At 45.1% G+C, this 21121-nt stretch overlaps 2 protein-coding genes across 3 annotated transcripts in view; one reads left to right on the top strand and one right to left on the bottom strand.

The window, feature by feature from the left end:
- Positions 1-18305: 18305 nt before the first annotated feature.
- Positions 18306-19437, bottom strand: LOC114903844 (basic proline-rich protein-like). Its single transcript, XM_029237107.1, has 2 exons — positions 19069-19437; positions 18306-18959 (listed from the first exon to the last, which is right to left on the bottom strand). The coding sequence occupies exons 1-2, from the start codon at positions 19435-19437 to the stop codon at positions 18306-18308; spliced, it is 1023 nt and encodes a 340-aa protein (XP_029092940.1).
- Positions 18443-21121, top strand: part of GLCE (glucuronic acid epimerase) — a 116892-nt gene continuing 114213 nt past the window's right edge. For both annotated transcript variants that reach the window (XM_029237315.1, XM_029237316.1), the window contains exon 1: positions 18443-18612. The gene's annotated coding sequence lies outside the window, so the exon portion shown is untranslated. The remainder of the gene's footprint in view (positions 18613-21121) is intronic.

The following is a 21121-nucleotide window of genomic DNA, read 5'->3' on the forward strand; positions in this document are numbered from 1 at the left end:
CTGCAATCCTGGTCTCTAGACCCCCAGCCCCACCCTCACCCCCACCTCCACCCGTACATACCTCCTAATCAACCCACCTCGAGCACAGCAGGCAGAGCAAGAGCTCAGTGCCCGGAGGGCAACTAACATGTCAATGACATTATAGGGTGCTTACACTGAGCTAGGTATTTGTGCGTACATTTTCCCATTTCATCTCCACAGCAATGCTTATTTTCTCTATTTTTCCTAATAAAGACATTGACGCTCATTCTCCAGGTCACACAGTTGACGAGGGGTAGAGCCAGATGAGAGCCCAGGTCTGATATTTCTCGGATACCGTGTGGACTTCCTCTTAGAATTCCTCTTACCTGACAATTAGCTTTATTTTTTTTTAATTTTTTTAATTTTTAATTTTTTGGCTGTACCATGCAGCATGCGAGATCTTAGTTCCCCGGCCAGGGATCAAACCCACACCCCCTGCAGTGGAGGCGTGGAGTCCCAATCACTGGACCACCAGGGAAGTCCTGACAATTCGTTTTAAAAGCACAGTCTAAGATGCTCGGGTGGTTCCAAGCACAGTCTTGGGGGGCAACAGATTTTTAGCATGGATTTTAAAGTCCTCCATGACCTAGTCTCATTCTAGCTGCTTCTTATCGTAGACACAGTGCTTTCCATCATCAGAATCACCTGAAAGCTTTAAAGTACAGATTCTTGGATCCCATGTCTGGTTTACTGTCGTCATAATATTTGTTGCTGGGACCCAGGAATCTGTTTTTAAGCCTCCCAATTGATTATGATGATAAGTTGGGAATCATCGTCTTACAAAAGACTTCTCTTTAGTCCCTTTCCAAATTACCATCTATACTCCCATTTCTGTGACTTGGCTCATTGCCATGAACCTCACTTAGGCAGGCTATTCTCTATTTCTACCCATCATTCTTTTAACCCAGCTCACGCTCCATCTATAAGGATCTTGACCATCACGGCTTCCAGGAATGGCCCTCTCATCTGTATTCCATGAACACCTTTGGCCCTCAGCTGGCAAATATATTAGGATGTGAGTTTAGAAGCTGTAACAGAGACCCAAAATAACAGTTTTGCCTCATTTAACACCTAGAAATATGCTTGCATTCTGTAACAGTGCAAGAATTATCAGTCCAGTGGTGTCTCCAGGGCACCAGGACCCAGACTTCTGCTATCTTCTTGCTCGTCCCTAGGATAGTGCCTTTGTTCACGTGGTCCAAGATGGCTCAGTACCACATCCACATCCCAGTCAGTGGGAAAATGAGATAAGGGAGAGCAGTGACCTAGGAGTTGCACACAACAATTCTGAGAACGTTGCCCTGTCCAGAACTTGATCCCATGGCCACACTTAGCTGCAACAAAGGTTGAGAGATTCAACTTCATTCTGCATGAATACATGCTCAGTTAAAACTGGGGATTCTATGAATTGTGTGAGTGAAAGGGGAGAATAGATGCTGGGGAAGAACCTAGCTGGTTAGTAATTTTCTGTTTGTGTCTGTGTTCCCAGCTAGACTATGAACTCCATAAAAACTGGACCCCTGACTTATCCCTGCTTGTGATCCTTCTGGTTGTCTAGCATATGGAAGGCACTAGATGAGTGTCTGTGATTGGCAATTTAGACTAGAGGGACAGGCAAAGAGCTGGAATTTAAGTCAGATTTTTATTCTAGTCTGTGTTCTCCATAATTTAGGGAAAGTTTCTTAACCTTTCTGGGCTTCAGTTTCATAGAATCATAAAATTTAGTTGGAATGCACTTAAGATAATATCTAGTCCAACTGTCTCATTTTATAGATGAAAAAGCTGAAAACCAGAAATGGTAGTGACTTGTCGAGGACACAAAGATTTGTAAATAGAAGAACCAGAGCTCAGGTCTCCTAGCACTCAACCCAGGCACAGCACTAAGGTATCTCCCCATATTTGGAAAATGGGTGCAAGTGACAAGGAGACCTCTAAGTGTCCTTCCAACTCAGAAACTCTGATGCACATACACACTCACATTTCTACTCCTCAATCAAATTAAATACAAAACTAGCCCTGAACCACTGCATCCTGCTGAATCTTGCTATGTGCTCCAGCAGCATATACGGTCATTTAAGAGGCAGAAAAGTTCAGAGCTTTGGGTTCTGAGGTCATCTAAGAAGCAAAACTAACTGAGGAAAGCAAGGGAGAGGGACTTGGATGACCCTACCACTTGGGCAATATCCCCTGTGATCTTCTTCTGAGAGGACACTGCTCTGGGTGCCAGGGAGCAGCTGTACTCAGGGAATTTGGAATCTAGGTTACACACAGTTAAATAGCAGTGGAAGAGGATGTACGTAACATTCCACAGAAGAAATGTCACAAGGCCAACTGGCCATAATAACAATAACAGCTTCCATTTATTGCTCAACTGCAGCATGTGCCCCACTCTGTGATAGGTATTTATTTTATAGGCTTGATCTCATTAAATTCTCAGGACAAGTTTCTGGGATTACTGAAGGTCACGCAGCTGTTAAGTGGTGATTATCAGGGGAGTGGTATGAAGACAATAAAAAATGGAGCAGTTCAGGAGAGAAGCCTGTGGATAGAGTGTACTGGGAAGGCTCTGTGAGGGAGGAGAGAGTTAAATTGGACCCTGAAGATGGGTGTGATTTGTGGAAGAAGAGAAAAGGGGGAAAGTGAGTGTGCATGGCAAGGCAACGTAAGCACAAAGAACACTGAGCAAACAAGTTCCTAGGGAAGGTGTGGGAATAAGTAAACACAAGGGCAAACAACTGAACCGTGGAACCTTGGGGCTAGGAGCCATGGGGCAGAATGACACACCCAGTGATCATTCTTGGAGAAGGGGTACAAAGTCAGGCTGAAGTCCCATAGCTCACACATGGCCCACTGCATAAGAAAAGAGAAAATAAGGTGACTGGAAGAGTGTAAAGGCAATCTGTGTTGAGTGCCTTATAAAACATTTTAGATCTTTTCCTCCACAAATCTCACTTCTAGGATTTAACATAAAGAAAATTTCAGAGACAGTGTGAAAGCTGGAAACAACTAGATGTCTAATAATAGGGGAACTGTTGAATATACTATGGTACACGTATATGACTAAATGTGATGTGGCTTCTACAAAACATACTTTTGAAGGATGTGAAATGATCTTACATAATGTCAAATAAAAAAAGTAGAATGCAAAGGTGTAATGCAAAACTCTTAATTTTAAATTATATATATATATATATATATATATATATATATACCTATAACATAAAATCGTGTGTGTGTGTATGTGTATGTGTGTGTACACATACTCACAGAAAAAAAGACTGGAAGGAAAGACACCCAGCATGTTTACTGTGATTATCATTGCTGAGTGAGAGTATGGGTGATTTAATTTTTATTTAGACTTTCTATATTTACTGAGTTTTATTCAGTGAACATGCACTTCAATAGTAATAAAAATGCTTGTTTCTAATCTTTTTAAAATTTAAAATCCCAGTACTCTGGCATGAAACACTATAATAAACATCTTGCTTTGTCTTTAAAGATAATACATTATCTCTTCTTCGAGTATGCTGACACTAATATACCAACCAAATGATTGTTCAGTAATTACTACATCCATAGATGTTTTGAAAGTTCATTGAAACCTGATATTCCCTGGTTCCCATGTAAAGCTTCCAGCTCCATGGATCCCACTGGATCAGAAACACTAAAGTTTCCCATTAATGTTCTCTGTAGTCATTTAGATAAATAGCCTTCCCCGGAGCCATAAATCCTAAATGAATGACACCCTTATTTCAGGGGACAGGCACAAAAGCCTTTTTCAGACTCAATGATTTATGAATCTGTGGCTTTCAGAATGTCAGGGGTCCTTCATCAATACCTCTAGGCCCTTCCCAGGTAGAGGAACATATAACATCAAATGGAAAGACATTATTGTACTTGGGTCAATAGTTTTCACCTTTATCCTTTCTGCTTGGTTTGGCTTGGGTTTTTTTTTTTTTTTTCCCTTCCGTTGAAATAGTTGGGATATTTGCTGAGTAAGAGACGCAGTGCATTAAGTATAACTTGATCAGAATCCCAGCCTGCCTTTGCCCTCACTGCTACTGGGGCAACATAAAGGTTAATAACCGAGAGAGGCTCCCACGCACTTAACCACAGAGCAGCACCTCATCACCAAGTCACAATTAGGAACTCTCCCTGAATGCCAATGACGGGTGATCAGAGCTTCACCCAAACCAGGCAGACCTCTGCATGAGCTCAGATCTCCATTCATCACCAGGCTGATAGCCTGCAGAGCTCTGCGTGGAACATGAAGCTTGGTCTTTCTCTTTTACCCAACGGAATGATCTATGCTACCAGGACTGAGTGGGAGAGGAGCAGGGAGGGGATGAGGGGAATAAAGTAGGCTTGTCTTTGGCATGTTTGGGCAACAGCTCAAAGTGTCTGTTGGAGACTTGTAAAGAAATATCACGCAATGATCTTGCTTGTCCCTTCTTGCAACTTTCTGGCTCTCAGACAAGGATGGTCCTACCTGAAATAGTTCTCTTTTTGGAGGCGGCGTGACAAATTGGAGCAAGCACATAGCCAGTGTGTGACTTTGGATGAGTCACTCTAGGCCTGTTTTCTCATCCATAGAATGAATGGGTTGGATGAGAAGGGTGGTTTTCAAACTGAGTTCCTCAAGGTCTTACCGTTCCATAGTGGTGCCTCTGAACCTACAAGGGCAGGGAGATGGGGAGGTTAGTGAAGCCAGGCACAGCTGCTTCACATCAGGTTATTGAATTTTATTTTATTTTATTTTTAAATTTTATTTATTTTGGGCTGCGTTGGGTCTTCTTTGCTGCACGCGGGCTTTCTCTAGTTGAGCGGGGGCTACTCTTCCTTGTGGTGCGTGGGCTTCTCACTGCGGTGGCTTCTCTTGTTGTGGAGCACGGGCTCTAGGCGCATGGGCTTCAGTAGTTGTGGCACGTGGGCTCTAGAGCACAGGCTGAGTAGTTGTGCAGCACAATCTTAGTTGCTCTGCAGCATGTGGGATCTTCCTTGACCAGGGATCGAACCCACATCCCCTGCATCCGCAGGCGGGTTCTTAACCACTGCACCACCAGGGTAGTCCCACTTATTGAATTTTATTGTAGGCTATTTTTAACTGTGCAGAGCATGGTCTTACATACTAATCTCACTTGATCTTCGCAACGTTGTAAGGTAGTCAGGAGAGACATTACCATCTCTTCCAGTTCCTATTGCTGTATAACAAGCCACGCCAAAATTGGATGGCATAAGACAACCATTTTATTATGTTCAGGGATTCTTTGGGTCAGAATTTCAGACAGACACAGCAGGAAATGCTTACTCAATTCCATGAGGTCCAGGACCTCAGCTGGGAAGACTCAAAGGCTGTAGATGACTGAATGGCCAAGGGCTAGACTCCCCTGGATGTGTCTCCACTCACAGGTCTGTCTGTTGACTGGGACACCTATATATGGCCTTTCTCCGTGGTCTTGTCACATGGTCTAGTTTGTGCTTCCTCATATAATGGCAGTTGAGTTCAAAGAGCTGGTGTTCCACAAGCAAGGCAGAACTGCATGGCTTTTTTATAATCCAGACTCAGAAGTCACACAGTGTTGCTTCTGCTGTATTCTATTGGTTGAAGCAGTCCCATGATCAAGGGAAAGAACAAGATGGGACAAGAGTCATTATCACACTGTAAGAAGAGATTGTGGAATGAGAGCTGGTGTTGTGGCCATGATTAGAGAATATAGTCTGTCAAGCCCTTTTCATTTGAGAGATGAAGAGATAGACAAAGAATTGGTACCCTTCTGCTAAGGGCAGAGCTGGGACTAGAACCAAGTCCTTCAGATTTGAGCTCCTTCTACTTTCCCATGCTGCTTTTGGATCTGGGTTTTATCTTTCTGAATTAACAGGTCATTAATTTAGTGAATAGACTGATTCAAACATGAATCCTCATCATGATGGTGCATGACCAGCCAAGGAGAACAATATATTTTAGTGGATGGAATATTTTGGTCTTGTCTCTTCTCAGAAAATTGAAGTGTTATTGTGGTGATCATTCTGCAATATATAGAAATATTGACTCATTATGTTGTACACCTGAGACTAATATAATGTCATCAATTACACCTCAAAAAAAAAGAAAATTGGAATGGAAAATGTATATAAATTCCATTAAAATTGAGGTAAAAGGGGCTTCCCTGGTGGCGCAGCGGTTGAGAGTCCGCCTGCCGATGCAGGGGACATGGGTTCGTGCCCCGGTCCGGGAATATCCCACATGCCACGGAGCGGCTGGGCCCGTGAGCCATGGCCACTGAGCCTGCGCGTCCGGAGCCTGTGTTCCGCAACGGGAGAGGCCACAACAGTGAGAGGCTCGCGTACCGCAAAAACAAAACAAAACAAAACAAAACCAAAAACAACAACCAAAAAAACTCTTTTATGAGTGTCTAAGTAACAGGCGATTGTCCAGTGCCTGCAGTTAGAGTGATAATTCCACCTCCTACCAGCTGAATGAGATGAGTGCTGATTCTCTGTGTGAGAACATGTGGGTTATAGTGATGTTCGGGGAAAGCCAGACCTTACCAGCGCATTGACACAGTTCGTTCACAGTGCTGCAAGGGAGGAATGAGGATGCTTCCTCGCGGTGACTGGTTTCCTTTCCTTGTTGATTGGTGTCAGGTACAGCCTGACTTCCTGGCTCATCAGTGCCCCTTCTCATCGCCCACCTGTTGCCATCCTTGAAGTCTACTTGACCTGGCATTAGAAGGCAACTGACTGATCATTAAGCTCCATTCCTGCTGCTTTTTCTCAGATTACTCTCTTAACCTCGTACTGTCACCACCTCTCAGCTCCTGACTCCATAGATGGTCTCCCGACTCTTGTCTTACTTCCTGAGCTCTGATTTCCTGACTGCCCACTGTGTGATGGGTTTTTCTCCATGCTCTGCTGTCCTCTGTTGTTGCCAAGGCCACTTTGTACCCTCGTATAAGTACAACTCAACCAGATCGCTCCCTGAGTATTATTACCCCAGGAGACTGACATTGAGTCAGCCATGCTCTGGCTGCCACTTCTGTTCCCCTGACATGTGCCTGGGCCTGGGAAGAAGTCCTTACCTTGTTCTCCCGTGTTCAAGCCTCTGCACTGTGCTGGAATCCCAGTCACCAGGTCTGTGTCTTATCCTTTTGCTCAACCCCCTGCCCTGCCTGATTCCTTCCTAAATGCTTCACTTCATTCCCTTGAAATGCAGGCCCTGTCTTACCCTTACTGTGCAAACTGTGCCCTCAAGGGCTGAAGTCCAGTGGGAGCCCCAGTCCTTGGATCCCAAGACTCTCTCTTGTCATGCTCAGCTAATGTCAAGCTATGGCTGCTAATAACACCTTGAAGACCCTGATCTGGACTCTGACCATTTTCCTGTCCATTTCACCTCTGGTCACTGCACTTTGTTTCCCTACACAGAGTTCCTGCTGCCATCTGTTGCTGGTTCTGCCCAGAAACCTGCCATATTTCATCCATTAGGCCAGCTGCTGTGACAACCCCAAATGTCAGTAGCTTAACACATAACAGGTTTATTCCTCACTCACACCAGTTCAAGTGTATGGCAGTTTACCACACAGTGATTCAGGACCCTCTCCTTCCATCCAGTGGTCCCTCCATCTTCTAGGACCTTGGAATCCTTCACTGGTTCCTCCATATCCAGCCAGCCAGTAGATGAGGGAGGAGAGACAGCAAAGGATGTCTCAGGACATTTTAGGGCCCGGCCAAGAAGTAGTGTTCATTGCTTCTGCTCTCATGAGGCAGCAATGATGAGTTCATTGCTTCTGCTAGAACTAGTGCTTGGCCGTACCTAGAAAATGAAATCTTCCTGTGTGCTGGGAGAAAATAGAATTGTTTGGTGTACAAGTTGCATTGTCTCTGCTATACAGTAGAGGCATCTGTTTTCTAAGAGCCCATCTCTCCCACCCCACCCCCAGTTTACCATTCTGTCCAAAGCCTAGAAAGGACTGGGCTCCTGAGAAGGCATCTTGGAAGCGACAGATATGTAGACCAGGGCTTTTGCCTTCCCATCACCTGAGCAGAAGGTGGATCCCAGTGGGAGGCGATGGGGCAGTCTACAGAGAACCTCAGGCCCTACATAATCTCACAAATTGGGCTCTTCTAGACAAGTGTCAGCCTTTCATTTCTTCCAAGAAATATTCTCTTTTCCCTCCTGGGGACTTGTTCAGAGAAGAGATACTCAAGTGATAGGTGCTTTACAAATACCTAGATGGAGAGAAAAAAATGGCATGAAGAATAATTTAGACAAAACAATGTAGATTGCCATGGAAACAATCTTTAGAACACACTAGGGAGAAGGAATCATTGTTAACATGGTTCATATTTTACAGAGATACCCAATCACCAAACTCAATTCCAGACCCTTCAATCATGCTACTTTCAAAATGCTGGGGTTGTTATAACCACAGAGCACACGCTGGTTTTCAGGGAGCCCTTTTCCTATTTATCTAATAATCTTTAATGAAGATAATGCTTTACTTAAGGCAACTTACTGTTTCCCCGTTGGTTAATTTAAAAGCAGTGAAAGGTCAAGTTACCAAGTAACACAGTGAGTTTACTGAGCTATTCCAGAAGTATTTTTATTCTGACAGCAGAGGCTTATATGGCGAAAATACATATTTAATTGAAATGTGCGCAAGGAAAATGGGATGTGTATCTTTTGTATTGCATGGAAAGAAAAAGAGAAACCATCCTTAACTACTCAAAAGCAGTTTTTCTTAGATTTTTCTGTCCCAACTAAAGCCCATAGGTGTGGATGACTCTTGGTCAGTAATAATGATTCAATATGGCTGCTTAAACAAAACCTCTGGGGGTTGCTAATGAACAGTTTGTTCCAGGTGCTACTAAAGAAATGTCAGAAGAAGGGCAGTGGTTTTTGAGAGCGAGGTCTCAGAGATGTAGCATCCCACAGGCCAGATGCTGGGCCTCAACCTTGCAGGCACAGAAATGCAGTGTCTGCCACGGTTTTCTGCCCACTATTCTCACAGGGCTCCATCCCTGTCCATTTCCCAGGCTCCTCACCTTCCTGGGGAAAATTTGGATGTCTTCCTCATTGGAAGACAAACCCATTGTCTTACCTTGTGGTCCCAGGAACCAACTGAATCACAACTCATGTTCCATGTACCCCGAGGACTTCCGGAGGATGTATTTGTGCTCTCTCCTCTCCTTTCCTTGCCCCTGGTCTTCCTAATACATGGCATGTGTGGGATCAGGGAGAAAAGAGCCAATTTGCTTGCCCAAAATAGATGCCAAGTCTTGATAAAACTATGAGATTTCTTTCTTACTTTCTTCCATTTCTTCCTACAAGTATTTGTTGAGCATGTCCTACGTGCTCCAGTGTTTCTTTCATGTATCCATTTCCCCTCTCTGTGACTGGTTTCTGTACCAGATTTCCTCCACCTCTCAGTGACCTCAAAACCTGTTCTCAGGGTTTGACATTTGATTTTCCATTTGTTGTATCAAATATTCCATGTTCAATAAATTTTAGACATCAGTTTGCAAGCAGGAGAGATAGTTTCAAAGTAGAGGAACTTCTCCAAAACCTTAGGTCCCACCAACTGGTGACCACCCACTTAGAATAGGCACGAGGTTGGTGCCTTCATTGGCTCCTTTTTTGTTGTTGTTTTCTTTTGTTGTTTTTTGTTTTGTTTTGTTTTGCAGTATGCAGGCCTCTCACTGTTGTGGCCTCTCCCGTTGCGGAGCACAGGCTCCGGACGCACAGGTTCAGCGGCCATGGCTCACAGGCCCAGCCGCTCCGCGGCATGTGGGATCCTCCCAGACTGGGGCACGAACCCGTGTCCCCTGCATCGGCAGGCAGACTCTCAACCACTGTGCCACCAGGGAAGCCCCATTGGCTCCTTTTTGTGATCATATCAGAGAATGGAATTGACGAATCTCAGAAAAACATGCTAACATTGCTCTTAGGATAAAGCTCCAAATCCTTTTCCTAGCGCATAAGACCTTGCATAATCCAGCCTCCTACTTAACTCTTTAGACTCTTTCTGCATGACTGGAGGAAAGCCAAATTGGAATTTTGTCAGATCTTTGTTAGAAATACCATCTAATCTTAGCATGCTTCTGCTTGGAGTGCACTGCTCATCAACCTCTTTCACCATAATAACTCCTATTCCCGCTTCAGGTCTCATTTTTTTAAAATAAATTTATTTATTATTTTGGGCTGCGTTGGGTCTTTGTTGCTGTGCATGAGCTTTCTCTAGTTGCAGTGAGCGGGGGCTGCTCTTCGTTGTGGTGCATGGGCTTCTCATTGCCCATTGCATTGCCCAATGCAGTGGCTTCTCTTGTTGTGGAGCACGGGCTCTAGGCGTGCAGGCTTCAGTAGTTGTGGCAGGCGGGCTCAGGAGTTGTGGCTCACAGGCTCTAGAGTGCAGGCTCAGTAGGTGTGGCGCACAGGCTTAGCTGCTCCGCGTCATGTGGGATCTTCCCAGACCAGGGATCGAACCCGTGTCCCCGGCATTGGCAGGCAGATTCTTAACCACTGCGCCACCAGGGAAGTCCCCAGGTCTCATTTTAAATGTGACTTCTTCTGGGGGGCCTTCCCTGACTCCTAGTGAGGCTGGGATTAGGTTCCCTGATACATGATCTCATAGTACCCAATAATTTTCAGAGCACTTATCATGGTTGTGTTCAGTTATTTGTTTCATGGATGTATACCTCATCAACTGGTCTTCACAGCTGTCGTGTTTATTATTATGTACCAAGCATCTGGCAGAGTGCTGGGCTCATAGTAAATATCTGTAGAACATATCCATGACCAATCATAAGTGCTGTATAGGTACTAATCGTAAGTACCATGTCTCTAAGTCAAAACTTCATCAAGAGTTCCCTTACTATTTGGTAACTTAAAAACTGGTTAGGGACTTCCCTGTTGGTTTAGTGGTAAAGAATCCACCTTCCAATGCAAAGGACGCAGGTTGGATCCCTGGTTGGGAACTAAGATTCCACGTGCTGCAGGGCAACTAGGCCCTTGCGCCACAAATACTGAGCTCGTGGGCCTCAACTAGAGAGAGAAAACCCACACGCCACAACTAGAGAGAAGCCTGGCACCACAACGAAGAGCCCGCGTGCCACAACTAAGACGCGACACAGCCAAAACCCCCCCCCAAAAAACAAAACAAAACAAAAAAACTGATTAGCTCTGCCCTGCTGAGTGGCTACCTACTGTTTAGGTCCTCTTGTCTTGGGCAGACTCTGTACTTGGATTCTGCCCTCATTGTCTCACACTTGAGCGTTCCCCATTTCAGTCCACCCTGTGAGATCCTACTCGATTAAACTTCCCCAAACACTGATTTGACCAGGTGACTCTTCTGCTTAAAAGAGTTGGCTACTGAATAAACTCAGACTTCACCTGACTTTCAAGTCCATCTTTAATCTGATTCTGACCTAAATTTCTGTATTTACTTACTCTCTAAGGTAAATTGTTTGTTTCACCAGACATTTTTATCCACTGACTTTATGCTTTTGTTTATATTATTTACTCCCCCCAGAAGTGCCACCTTCTCTTCTGTTACCAAACTTCTATCCGACCTAAGAGTACAGCTTATATCCCATTTTCTCTGTATAACAGTCCTTAGCCACCTATGTTAGAACCTTTCAGTTGTAAATGATGAGGCCAATCTCAAACTGGTTTAGGTAAAAAATAGAATTTATTGGTTCATATAATTGATAAGTCCAGAGACAGAGTTTAAATATGACTTTAGGTAAAATATTATCAGTAATCCTTCTCTCTCTTCTGATTCTGCTGATTCTTTTGATTTGCTGATTTCATTCTGAGTTAGTTTTACCAGGGAGTGGGTGACAATATATTTCACGTGGTAGCCCCATACACTCAAGGCTAAAATCCTACCTACTTAGCAACCTCAGGAAAAGTGAACTTCTCTTTCTTTAAAGTTCCAGCAAAAGTCATAGAGAAGGATGGGTCACATGCCCATCCTGAATCCATTGCTATGGTGCTCTGATTAACCAGGTCTGAGTCATATGTCCACTCCTGGAACCTAGGGGTGGAGTAAACCTCTCAAAACTACTTTAATGGACAGTGGGAGTTTGGTGGCTCCCCAAAGGAAAATTTAGATTCCTTTACCAGAAGGGGAACTGGATGGACACCAGGCAGGCAAAAACAACGTATATCCATTCTACCACTCCAGGTGTAATTGGGCTCTCCTGGCTCTGAATTCCTGTTGCTCTTTTTTGTCTACACTATTTATTTATCACTTAACATCATGGCCTTGTTTCCCCATAGTCACTACACCGTAATCACAGCCTCAAACACCAGTATTCCAAGCAGAAAGAAGGGAGCAGGTGGAGAGAGGACTTTCCTACAAAAAAGGAAAGCTTCCCTAGAGACCATCCAGGAAACGTGGATCACCCAGTGAGGAGGCAAGGAAAATGAGTATCTGGCAAAGGGGAATGGAAGAGCTGAGCCTGGATTAGCTCAAACGAGGTACATTCCTGGAGCTGAGAACTTTGCTGAACAAAAGCAGGGCTCTGTTAGAAAAACGGAAGGGGTGGTGTTCTTGCTGTTGCCTAGGTAGACAAGAGTAACTGCCCAGGATGCTTTTTCATCAACTTACCTGCTAGCAATTGAGTACTACATGCAAAGCACAGCATGTTTTAGATTCTCATCTTGTTCATATGATTTTTTTTTAATGACAGGAACAGTGGCTTATACTCTGCATCATCACAATGCCTTGCACTTAGTAGCTATTCAATAAGTACTTGCTGATTAAAAAAATTTGATGGTGAGGGATCGAGAGAAAGGTATAGAATTCAGAGTCTTTCTAGGGCCTTGGTGTTCAAAGACTTAATTTTTGCCCTCACTGCTGCAGGAAATGAAAGATCCCACAGCTGTGTTGTGGTCGTTTGAATCATGGACCTGCAAATGAATCTCAAGTATATCTTCTTAGTTCTAAGTTATCTTCTGGTTAACGTGTAAAGTATTTGACTCTTTGTATATATGGCCCATCTAGATGGTTCTTACAGATGTAAGATGACTTTAGACAGGCAATGTATGTAACTCAGTTAACTGGTCTCCTTTTTATGTCTTTTCCTCATTTTTTACTTAATAGGGAAATTGCTCTCCCACTGAATCTTAATTCACAATGTTAAGACTTCAGAAATATAGTTTTATATGCAAGAAAGAATTTCAATATTCTTGCTGTCAAACATACTCTGCTCTCACATGGGCACTAATGGTGTCAGGATGTCAATTTCATTTTGACAGGATCCCTATAGATGGAATCTTCAACTTCTTATTCTTGGTTAATATGGATGGATAAGAGGATGTTTGAGGGTTTTTCCACCTCTGTTTTCATGGAAATATATACTTCCCCATAAACTTGGATGACGGTAGTATGTTTGTGAAGCACTCTAACCTTTTGAGGGTGAAAAGTTTCCTACTGCTCAAGACCTGCTATTGACTGCCTCCAAATGGCTCCACGATTGTTGCAATCTCCAATTTGCTCTGATGCTCTTAATAGTCTGAAGCCTTGGAATCTTTGTTCCCACCAAGAAATGATTTCTTCTACGTTCTTTTGGTGCAGCATCGCTTGAATTTTAGATGTAGCCATTATAGCTACAAATCTGTTGTTCCTTGCTCTTTAGGTAATGTTAGTGCCTGATGTGAGTTTTTAGATATTTGCCCAGGAGTAGGAGTAGACTAAACTACTCTCAACACTTTTGTATTAGCTATCTATTGCTGGGTAACAAGTGATGCCAAAAGGAAATGGCTTAAAACAATAGATGAGTAACCTTAAACTAACACAACATTGTATATCAACTATACTTCAATAAAAGGAAAAAAAAAACCAGACAGGTATTATCTCACACAGCTTCTGTGTGGAATTTGAGAGAGGCTTAGCTGGGTGGTCCCGGCTTATGAGGTTATGTCAAGGTGTTGGCCTGGGGCTGTAGGCATCTGAAGGCTTAACCGGAGCTGGACTGAGGTTTCCAAGATGGCTCACTCACATAGCTGTTAGCTGGAGGCCTAAGTTTCTTGCCATGTGGGCCTCTGCTTGAATGTCCTTATGGCATGGCAGCTGGCTTCGTCCAGAGTAAGTGATCAGAGAGAGAAACTAAGGAGGAAGCTGCAATGTATCTTACGACCTAGTCTTAGAAGTCATACACTGTCACTTCTGCCATATTCTCTTTGCTAGAAGTGAATCATTCACTAGGTCAATCCCATACTCAAGGGGAAGAGAATTAAGCTCCACCTCTTGAAGGGAGATGTATCAAAAGTTTTGTGGACCTATGTGGGCTTCCCTGGTGGCGCAGTGGTTGAGAGTCCGCCTGCTGATGCAGGGGACGCGGGTTCGTGCCCTGGTCAGGGAGGATCCCACATGCCGTGGAGCGGCTGGGCCCGTGAGCCGTGGCCGCTGAGCCTGCGCGTCCGGAGCCTGTGCTCCGCAACGGGAGAGGCCACAACAGTGAGAGGCCCGCGCACCGAAAAAAATAAATAAATAAATAAAAAGTTTTGTGGACATATTTATAAACCACTACAACCCTCTTGATTTCCCCCTTTTGTAACTGGGTATCTTCAAAATAAACCAAACTCAGAGGTTTAGCATGTGGTCAGCAAATGGACAGATGAATACTGTTCCCTCAATCTTGGGGTAATTCATGCAGAATTTCAGCCTTCTAACCTAACCAAATAGGTGCTCCTCCAAAACTTGAAAAGGGTGGAGTGGAGGTTGGGTCTGAGAGAGCCAGATTTCTTCTTCCAGATTCTTCAACGATACGGTTTTCTATGTCCCTCAGGAATACGCAGCGGCCAGGAGGAAGCTTTCCCCAGCACATGCTCAGAGAGGGGGACACCAGTAAGGATGGAAGGGCTAGAAAGGAACAGGGATAGAAGCGTTGGATTGTACTTACCTGGACTAACAGGTTAGACACAGGCAGCAGATGGTAAGACCTGAATAAGAAGTTAGCTGGTTCTGTTCTGCTGCTGATGGTGAAGACCAGCCACAGATGGTGAGTGAGAGTGTGGCTATGAGTAGATGTCGGTCCTGGGATTAAGGAAGCATCAGAGCCTCCTGCTGAAATCATCTGAGAGATGTACAGGATCCACGGGCAGAATTCTAGGCTTGGATCCTGAAAACAGAAACCTTGGTAGTTCTGGCTCTTTGGCAGCTCTTAATATAAAATGTGCTGAAGGGTGTACTTGGTACCAGATGGAGAGGTTGTGAGGACAGAGCATGACTGTCAGGCCACAGAGTGAAGCGTCGTGACATAAAGACAGATGGTGAGAGGGGTGCCCCCGTCTGTGGTGGCTTACTGCCTGTTTGGTACTCTTCCTGCCTGTGTACTCTTCACATTGGGCCTCTTCAGGAGCTTCTATTTCCAGAGCATTTTAATTTAGAAGTCAAATGTGAGTGTTCCAAGCTCCAGTCCAGGCTAAGAGTGCTTCATAGCTTTTCTGTTTTCTCACATTTAGAGACACCCAGGTTTCTAACACACTGATTAATAAGGGAGTCATAGAATAGTATAATTTGTGAAACCAGGCATTGGAGAGGAGTTGCCACATAAGGAGAGAGTGGAGTCAAGAATAGAGTTTTCTTTCCAGTACATTCCTGCCATTAAGATACCAGTGCAAGAGGAGAGGAGGTAGGAAACAGAAAATACACAGATTTATATTTCAAGCTATAGATCTACTATATATGTCATTACCCTACTAAAGACATTCAGGGGCTCTGCTGCTACCTGCTACCACCTTAGATGCACATGAGAGGGGCCTACATTTAAGGGGCTCTGCTCTGGCCCTTCTCCAGCTGCACTCCTACGTGGGATGGGAATCCATCAAACCAAAGGAATATGCCCACCTGAAGCTGACTTCACCCCTTCAGATCTCGCTCCAGGTATTGGAAGCCAAAATTCTTTACCCCAATGACCCTGAGCCCACTTCCAGGGCCTTTGTGGTCTTCCCCCCTAGAGCCTGAGATATAAACTCCTGGACTTGTGGAGGGGCTAAGAAATTATAGTTTTGTAGAGGGAAAAGTGGGAATGGAGCTTGGACATGTGGGCTGGGGTACCCATGGAGTGGGGGGTGAACTGGCTGTGGGAAGAAAAGGGGGGAAGACTGCTCTGTGTGTGGGCCAGCTCTCTGTTCCAAGCAGGGAACTCTGAAAAGTCCCAGAACCCTAAGCTCGAACCTGGTCTTCCAAGTTGTTAGGAAAATTTGTCAAAGCAAAAGGATATATTTTTTAACTTCACAGTTTGTTAGCTTGTTTTATAACTTTTACATAATATTTAGACATTTGATATGTGGAACTCCATGTGTAGCCTTTTGTGGGCCCTACAAATGCTAGGGTTGGCTCTGGCTTCCCATTTGATACAGAATCAAGTTGAATCAACTTGGCCTGGTTTTTAAGGCCTTTTACTATTGGTTCTTCCCTAAACTTACCTTTTACTGCTCTTCTACAGGAATCCTCTGTAGACCAATCTGGTGCACCCATAGCCAGGCTCGGCCTACATCCTTTCCTCTGTGCTCAGGTTCACTCAATTTTTTTCTCTGAAAAGCCTCTGTGTCTGCTCTGCATTTGTATCGGCCAATTACTGTTTTAAGACCCAGCCTCATAGTCGTGTCTCCTCCCTCTGGGTTCTTCTAACAGCTTTTGTCTGAGCCACCTATTGACACTCAAAGTGTGGAACCATGTGTGGAAACCATTTTTCTTATTACGCACAAGGCATGGCTATAAGATAAGGAGATGCCAATATGCAATAGTTTTCGAATGAGGAAAGAGGATTAAAAAAAAAAAATCAGAAGAGTAGCTAGAGAATCTGGAGAAAGCAGTTAGGCAGGTACCAAAGGAGGAGATGGCTGGCATTGTCAAAAGGCTGCAATATGGTCTTTGGGAAAGATTCCCCCAAAATAGAAAGAGGAAAGAGGTCTTTTGTGATCACTGAGAGATCAGCCCATTGTGTGGGTGTAAGCAGCATTGCAGTGGGGAAAACAAGAGATGAGAAAGTAAAGACAGCAAATACAGTTTCATGTCTCTTAAGCACTGAGTCTGAGAAGAAAGGTGGTAGAGTAGTTTGAAAGGGTGGAGGAGGTTAGTTGTTTTGTTCGGTTCAAAGCATGGAGGAGACTGTGTGGGAGAAAAGAGCTAGATTAGAGGGGAAAATTGATAACAAGGAAAGGATAGTTGATTCATCAAAATCTGGGAATGGCTGTGATCCAGTGCACAGGTGCAGGGACTAACCTTGGAGGAGAAAGGACACTTCTTGCTGTGGGACAGGGAACGAATGAAGGCTATAGGATAGGCATAATAATGAAGAAACTGGGCTTAAGGGTGAAAAAAGTTGGCTGTCATTGTAGAGGAAAGGCTAGGAAAGCCCGAATTTTCTGGAGTGGGTTCAGATTTCATACATAGTTGGCCACCATATCTGTGGATTCAACCAATCATGGTATTCAGGAAAAAAAATTGCAGAAAGTTCTAAAAAGTTGCACCGGCAACTATTTACATAGTATTTACATTGCATTAGGTATTATAAATAATCCGGAGATGATTTAAAGGATATGGGAGGTAGGTTATATGCAAATACTACAGCCATTTTACATGAGGGAATTGAGCATCCACTATTTTAGTATCTGCAGGGGTCCTGGAACCAATACCCCAGGATACTGAGAGAGGACTGTATTTAAATATCACGTTCTTCTGTCATTCCTTTTACATTTATTCAGTGCCCTGCGTGTGCCAGACACTGGGGTCCACAGAGATACAACTTTTCATTTAGTTTCGGAATTTGTTATAACGGTGACTGAGATTTACTTTTTACTCTTCTAGAAGGCTTTCAGTAGAGATAAACACGAATCAGAAGGGTGTCCTTTGTCAGACCAGACGTCCCTAGTAGGGGTTGGGAAAACACTGGCATCTCAACAATGGCGCCCTGTTTGAGGTGGAGAGGGAGGAGAGGCCCCGATGGGGGGAAAACAGGTTTAGACCTGGGTAACCCGAGGAGGGTGCGCCTTCAACCAGGAAGAGGCGAACCTCTTGAGCACTTCAGGCCGCGCGGTAACCGAGGGTAACAGCGCCCCAGTCCACGGCGGTGTGAAAACCACCTTCTTCCCTAACCAGGTATATCTACGGAGGCTGACCAGGACCAGACACGAGCCAAACCTCTCCATCCAAGATACCTTCCCTCTGCCCGTGACTACTTAAGGTCACTGCTCCTTTTGCCTAGTTTATTGATGAGGGGCGAGGGAGAAGAGAAGCGGTAGGCGAATCACCTTTCCTATTTTACGATTGGTAGTATTAGGCTCCAAGTCCCGCCTCCTGCCCCGCCGCAGACAGGCTCTCGGGGTTGTCACTCGATTCTCTGCTGCCGCCCCTCGCCGGGGCCCCGCCCCTCGCTGTGGCTGCGATCTCGCGGGAAGAGCGGTGGGCACGGCTGTGGCTCCGTCTCCCGGCTGCGCGCGGAGCGGGAGGGCTCTCCTCACACAAGCGCTTCCTCGCGGAGGGGTTGGAGCTGCGGCAGACGCAGGCCTGGGCAGCCCCTTCTCTGCCGCCTCCTTCTCTTCCTGAGGGCTCCCCGGTCCTCTTGCCCTCCGACGCTACCCAGGTGAGGAAGCCCGGAGCTCGTCTTCGCTGAGGAGCGGTCGGGGAGCGGGGACACGGAGCAGCCGGGGCAGGGGGGCTCCCAACGGGGGCGGCTCCGCGGGCAGCGCGGCGCTGCCTGGTGGGCGCGAGGCTTGGAGGGGTTCGTGAGTGCGGGGGTCGAGGAGGCAGTGGGGTGGGATCCGGGTGCGGGCGCCCAAGGGCGGTGTAGCGGGTGCCAGGGCTCCTCGGGGTGAGGAGGCGGTTTAATGGGGGTCCGGGTTTTTTTCCGGCTTGGGGTGGTGGTGGCTGGCAGCAAATTGGGTCCCGGGTCTTCGGGGTCGAAGGAGATTTATCAGGATCCTTCGGTTCCTTGAGGTGGTATAGCGCGGTTCCGGGACAAGGGGTCCTTTTATCGCGATCTCAGGCTCTTTGGGGGCAGAGGATTCAGTTTAGGAAGGTCCTAGGTCTCTGAAGGGGCAGATCCATGAGGTTTTGGGGGTCCTTTGAGCGAGAGTGGGCGTCTCGTTTCGCATTCCTGGGATAAAGAAGCAGTGTATTGGGGTTCCGTCTGTTTATCGGGGTCTCCGGGCGAGAGGGCGATGTATCTGCGTCCTGCAGGGGCCGGGACCGCCTTGGTGGGCTGCTGGGGACGGAAAGGTTTACAGCGGAGACCAGCGTCTTTATTGGGGTTTCTGCTTTGCCCAGAGGGGGGCGGTAACTTGGCACGGCCTCCAGTCTTTTCGGGGGAGACTGGGCGAGTTAGCGGGTCCCCAGGAGATCTCGAAGGGAGGGCGCGGCTCTGCAGGCGCTGGGTCGGCTCGGGGCGGGAAGGGGACTCTGGTGACATCCCGAGCCAGCCTAGTACACAGTCTGTGGCTGGTCAGCATCCTGGAACAAATCTCTTTCTAGATGAGATTTACTCAGTGCTTAGTTGAAGGATTGATCCGTGTTGTTGCCTAGTTGGAGAAATAGTGGGTTTGTTCTGCAGTTTCCTTCTCTCTGTCCCGGGATCCCTGTGGAGGCGTGCTGGTCTCCCTGCTCTGGGAGCGGGAGAGTGGCAGGCAACACCTAAAAGTGGGCATGTACACTGTAGATTCTTAAGGGGGCGAGTGTCCTCCGGGTCAGCGTGGAAGCCGCTGAGGGTAGGGAAGGCTGTGAGGTTTTGGCTTCCTTTCCTAGGTGGTCTGCTTTGCTGATCCTGCATTATTAGGTCTGTCCTGAAGTCTTGCTCGAGTGTTAGGCAGTCAGGCAGTGCTGGGAAGTGTGTTCTGGCTTCTCCCTGTCCTTTGAAAAGCATTTGTGGAGAGGGGGAACTTCAAGTTCAGCTTCCAAATAACGCATTGGAATTCGAAGTTCCAAAGCTAGAGCTCTGCAGAAGCGTCATTTGAGACTTGTAAGCATGGCTAACAGCTCTTTTAGAGAATCCTGCTTGACAGTTTTATTGTGAAGGTACAGTTAGTCTTGACTCCTATGCAGAGTCCTTGGTAACTAGCCCAGACTTAGGTGGAATTCAAATAAAATAACCTGTATATATGTGTATGTGGGTTTTTTTTTTTTTTTATGTTTAAGTCAGACAGTCTGTTCCTTTGCTTGACAGTTCTTCTGGTTAGATAGCTCCTTTATCATAGAGGCCCGTAAATGAAGTCTGTTTGTGGCAGGCAGTGGAAACTGTACTCACAGTAATTCTGTGATTTGGGATAAACAGACAAATTTGAGTATGCCAAAGCAGAGAACTTTGCCTGCCTCACTCTTTTTCTTAGTGACAGTTTTTTTTTTTAAATGACATTTCTTTTGATCTTAGAACCAGAAACATTAGTGATAATCTACTTAATACTTGACTTTTGTAATCATTTTAAAAAAACAAGGGAATTCTGCAAAGCAATGCATAACTCTCTGAAAGTTTTTGTTTTGGGTTTTGGTTTTGGTTTTGGTTACAAATTCCTGATCGAGCCAAAATGCCTGATTGAATTTTATAAGATAGTTTTGACTATCAAAACTGATCAGTTGAGCAGATATTTGATTGGAACCACAGCCAAAAACACTCTAAGCAGATCTTTTTTTCCTCATTATTTTTGAAAGCCAATGAAAAATTAAGCAGATGTCAGTAACTTTTTAAAAAGCAACTTTCATAATTTCTAAGTAAACATACTGATCAGTCAAAAAATATTTGATTGTCTGCTAGGTGTCACAGCATGGAGGCACAATGATTCCAGCTCTCATGAAACCTATATCAAGAGAGAGAAAGACAACAAATAAATAAAATAAATACATAAAATAATTGAGATGCTGATAAGGAAGAAATAAACAGGATAGTTGGGGTTTTGCTCACTTAAAAAAAAAATAACCTCTGAATGATAATATTATTGATGTCTGTCATGTTAACCAGAAACCAGGCAAGATAACGATCTACCTTTTGAATTAATAGAGATTAAATTATGATCAGTAGAGTTTGAGTGTTAAATATATTTTGACTCTGAGGATTAGCACCTTCTGTTATATAAGCATAAAAAAAGTCTGTAAGGATAAACATC

The sequence above is a fragment of the Monodon monoceros genome, unplaced genomic scaffold, assembly GCF_005190385.1.
Source record: "Monodon monoceros isolate NGI ecotype Baffin Bay Population unplaced genomic scaffold, NGI_Narwhal_1 Super_Scaffold_21, whole genome shotgun sequence".
Lineage (NCBI taxonomy): Eukaryota > Metazoa > Chordata > Mammalia > Artiodactyla > Monodontidae > Monodon > Monodon monoceros.

What these genes read in the sequence shown, in the direction of transcription:
- LOC114903844 (XM_029237107.1), bottom strand. Translation starts at nt 19,437, where the DNA reads ATGTCACCAGAGTCCCCTTCCCGCCCCGAGCCGACCCAGCGCCTGCAG. An exon ending in CCCCAAAACCTCATGGATCT is followed by an intron (nt 18,960 to 19,068) that starts GCCCCTTCAGAG and finishes TACCACCTCAAG; the next exon opens with GAACCGAAGGATCCTGATAA.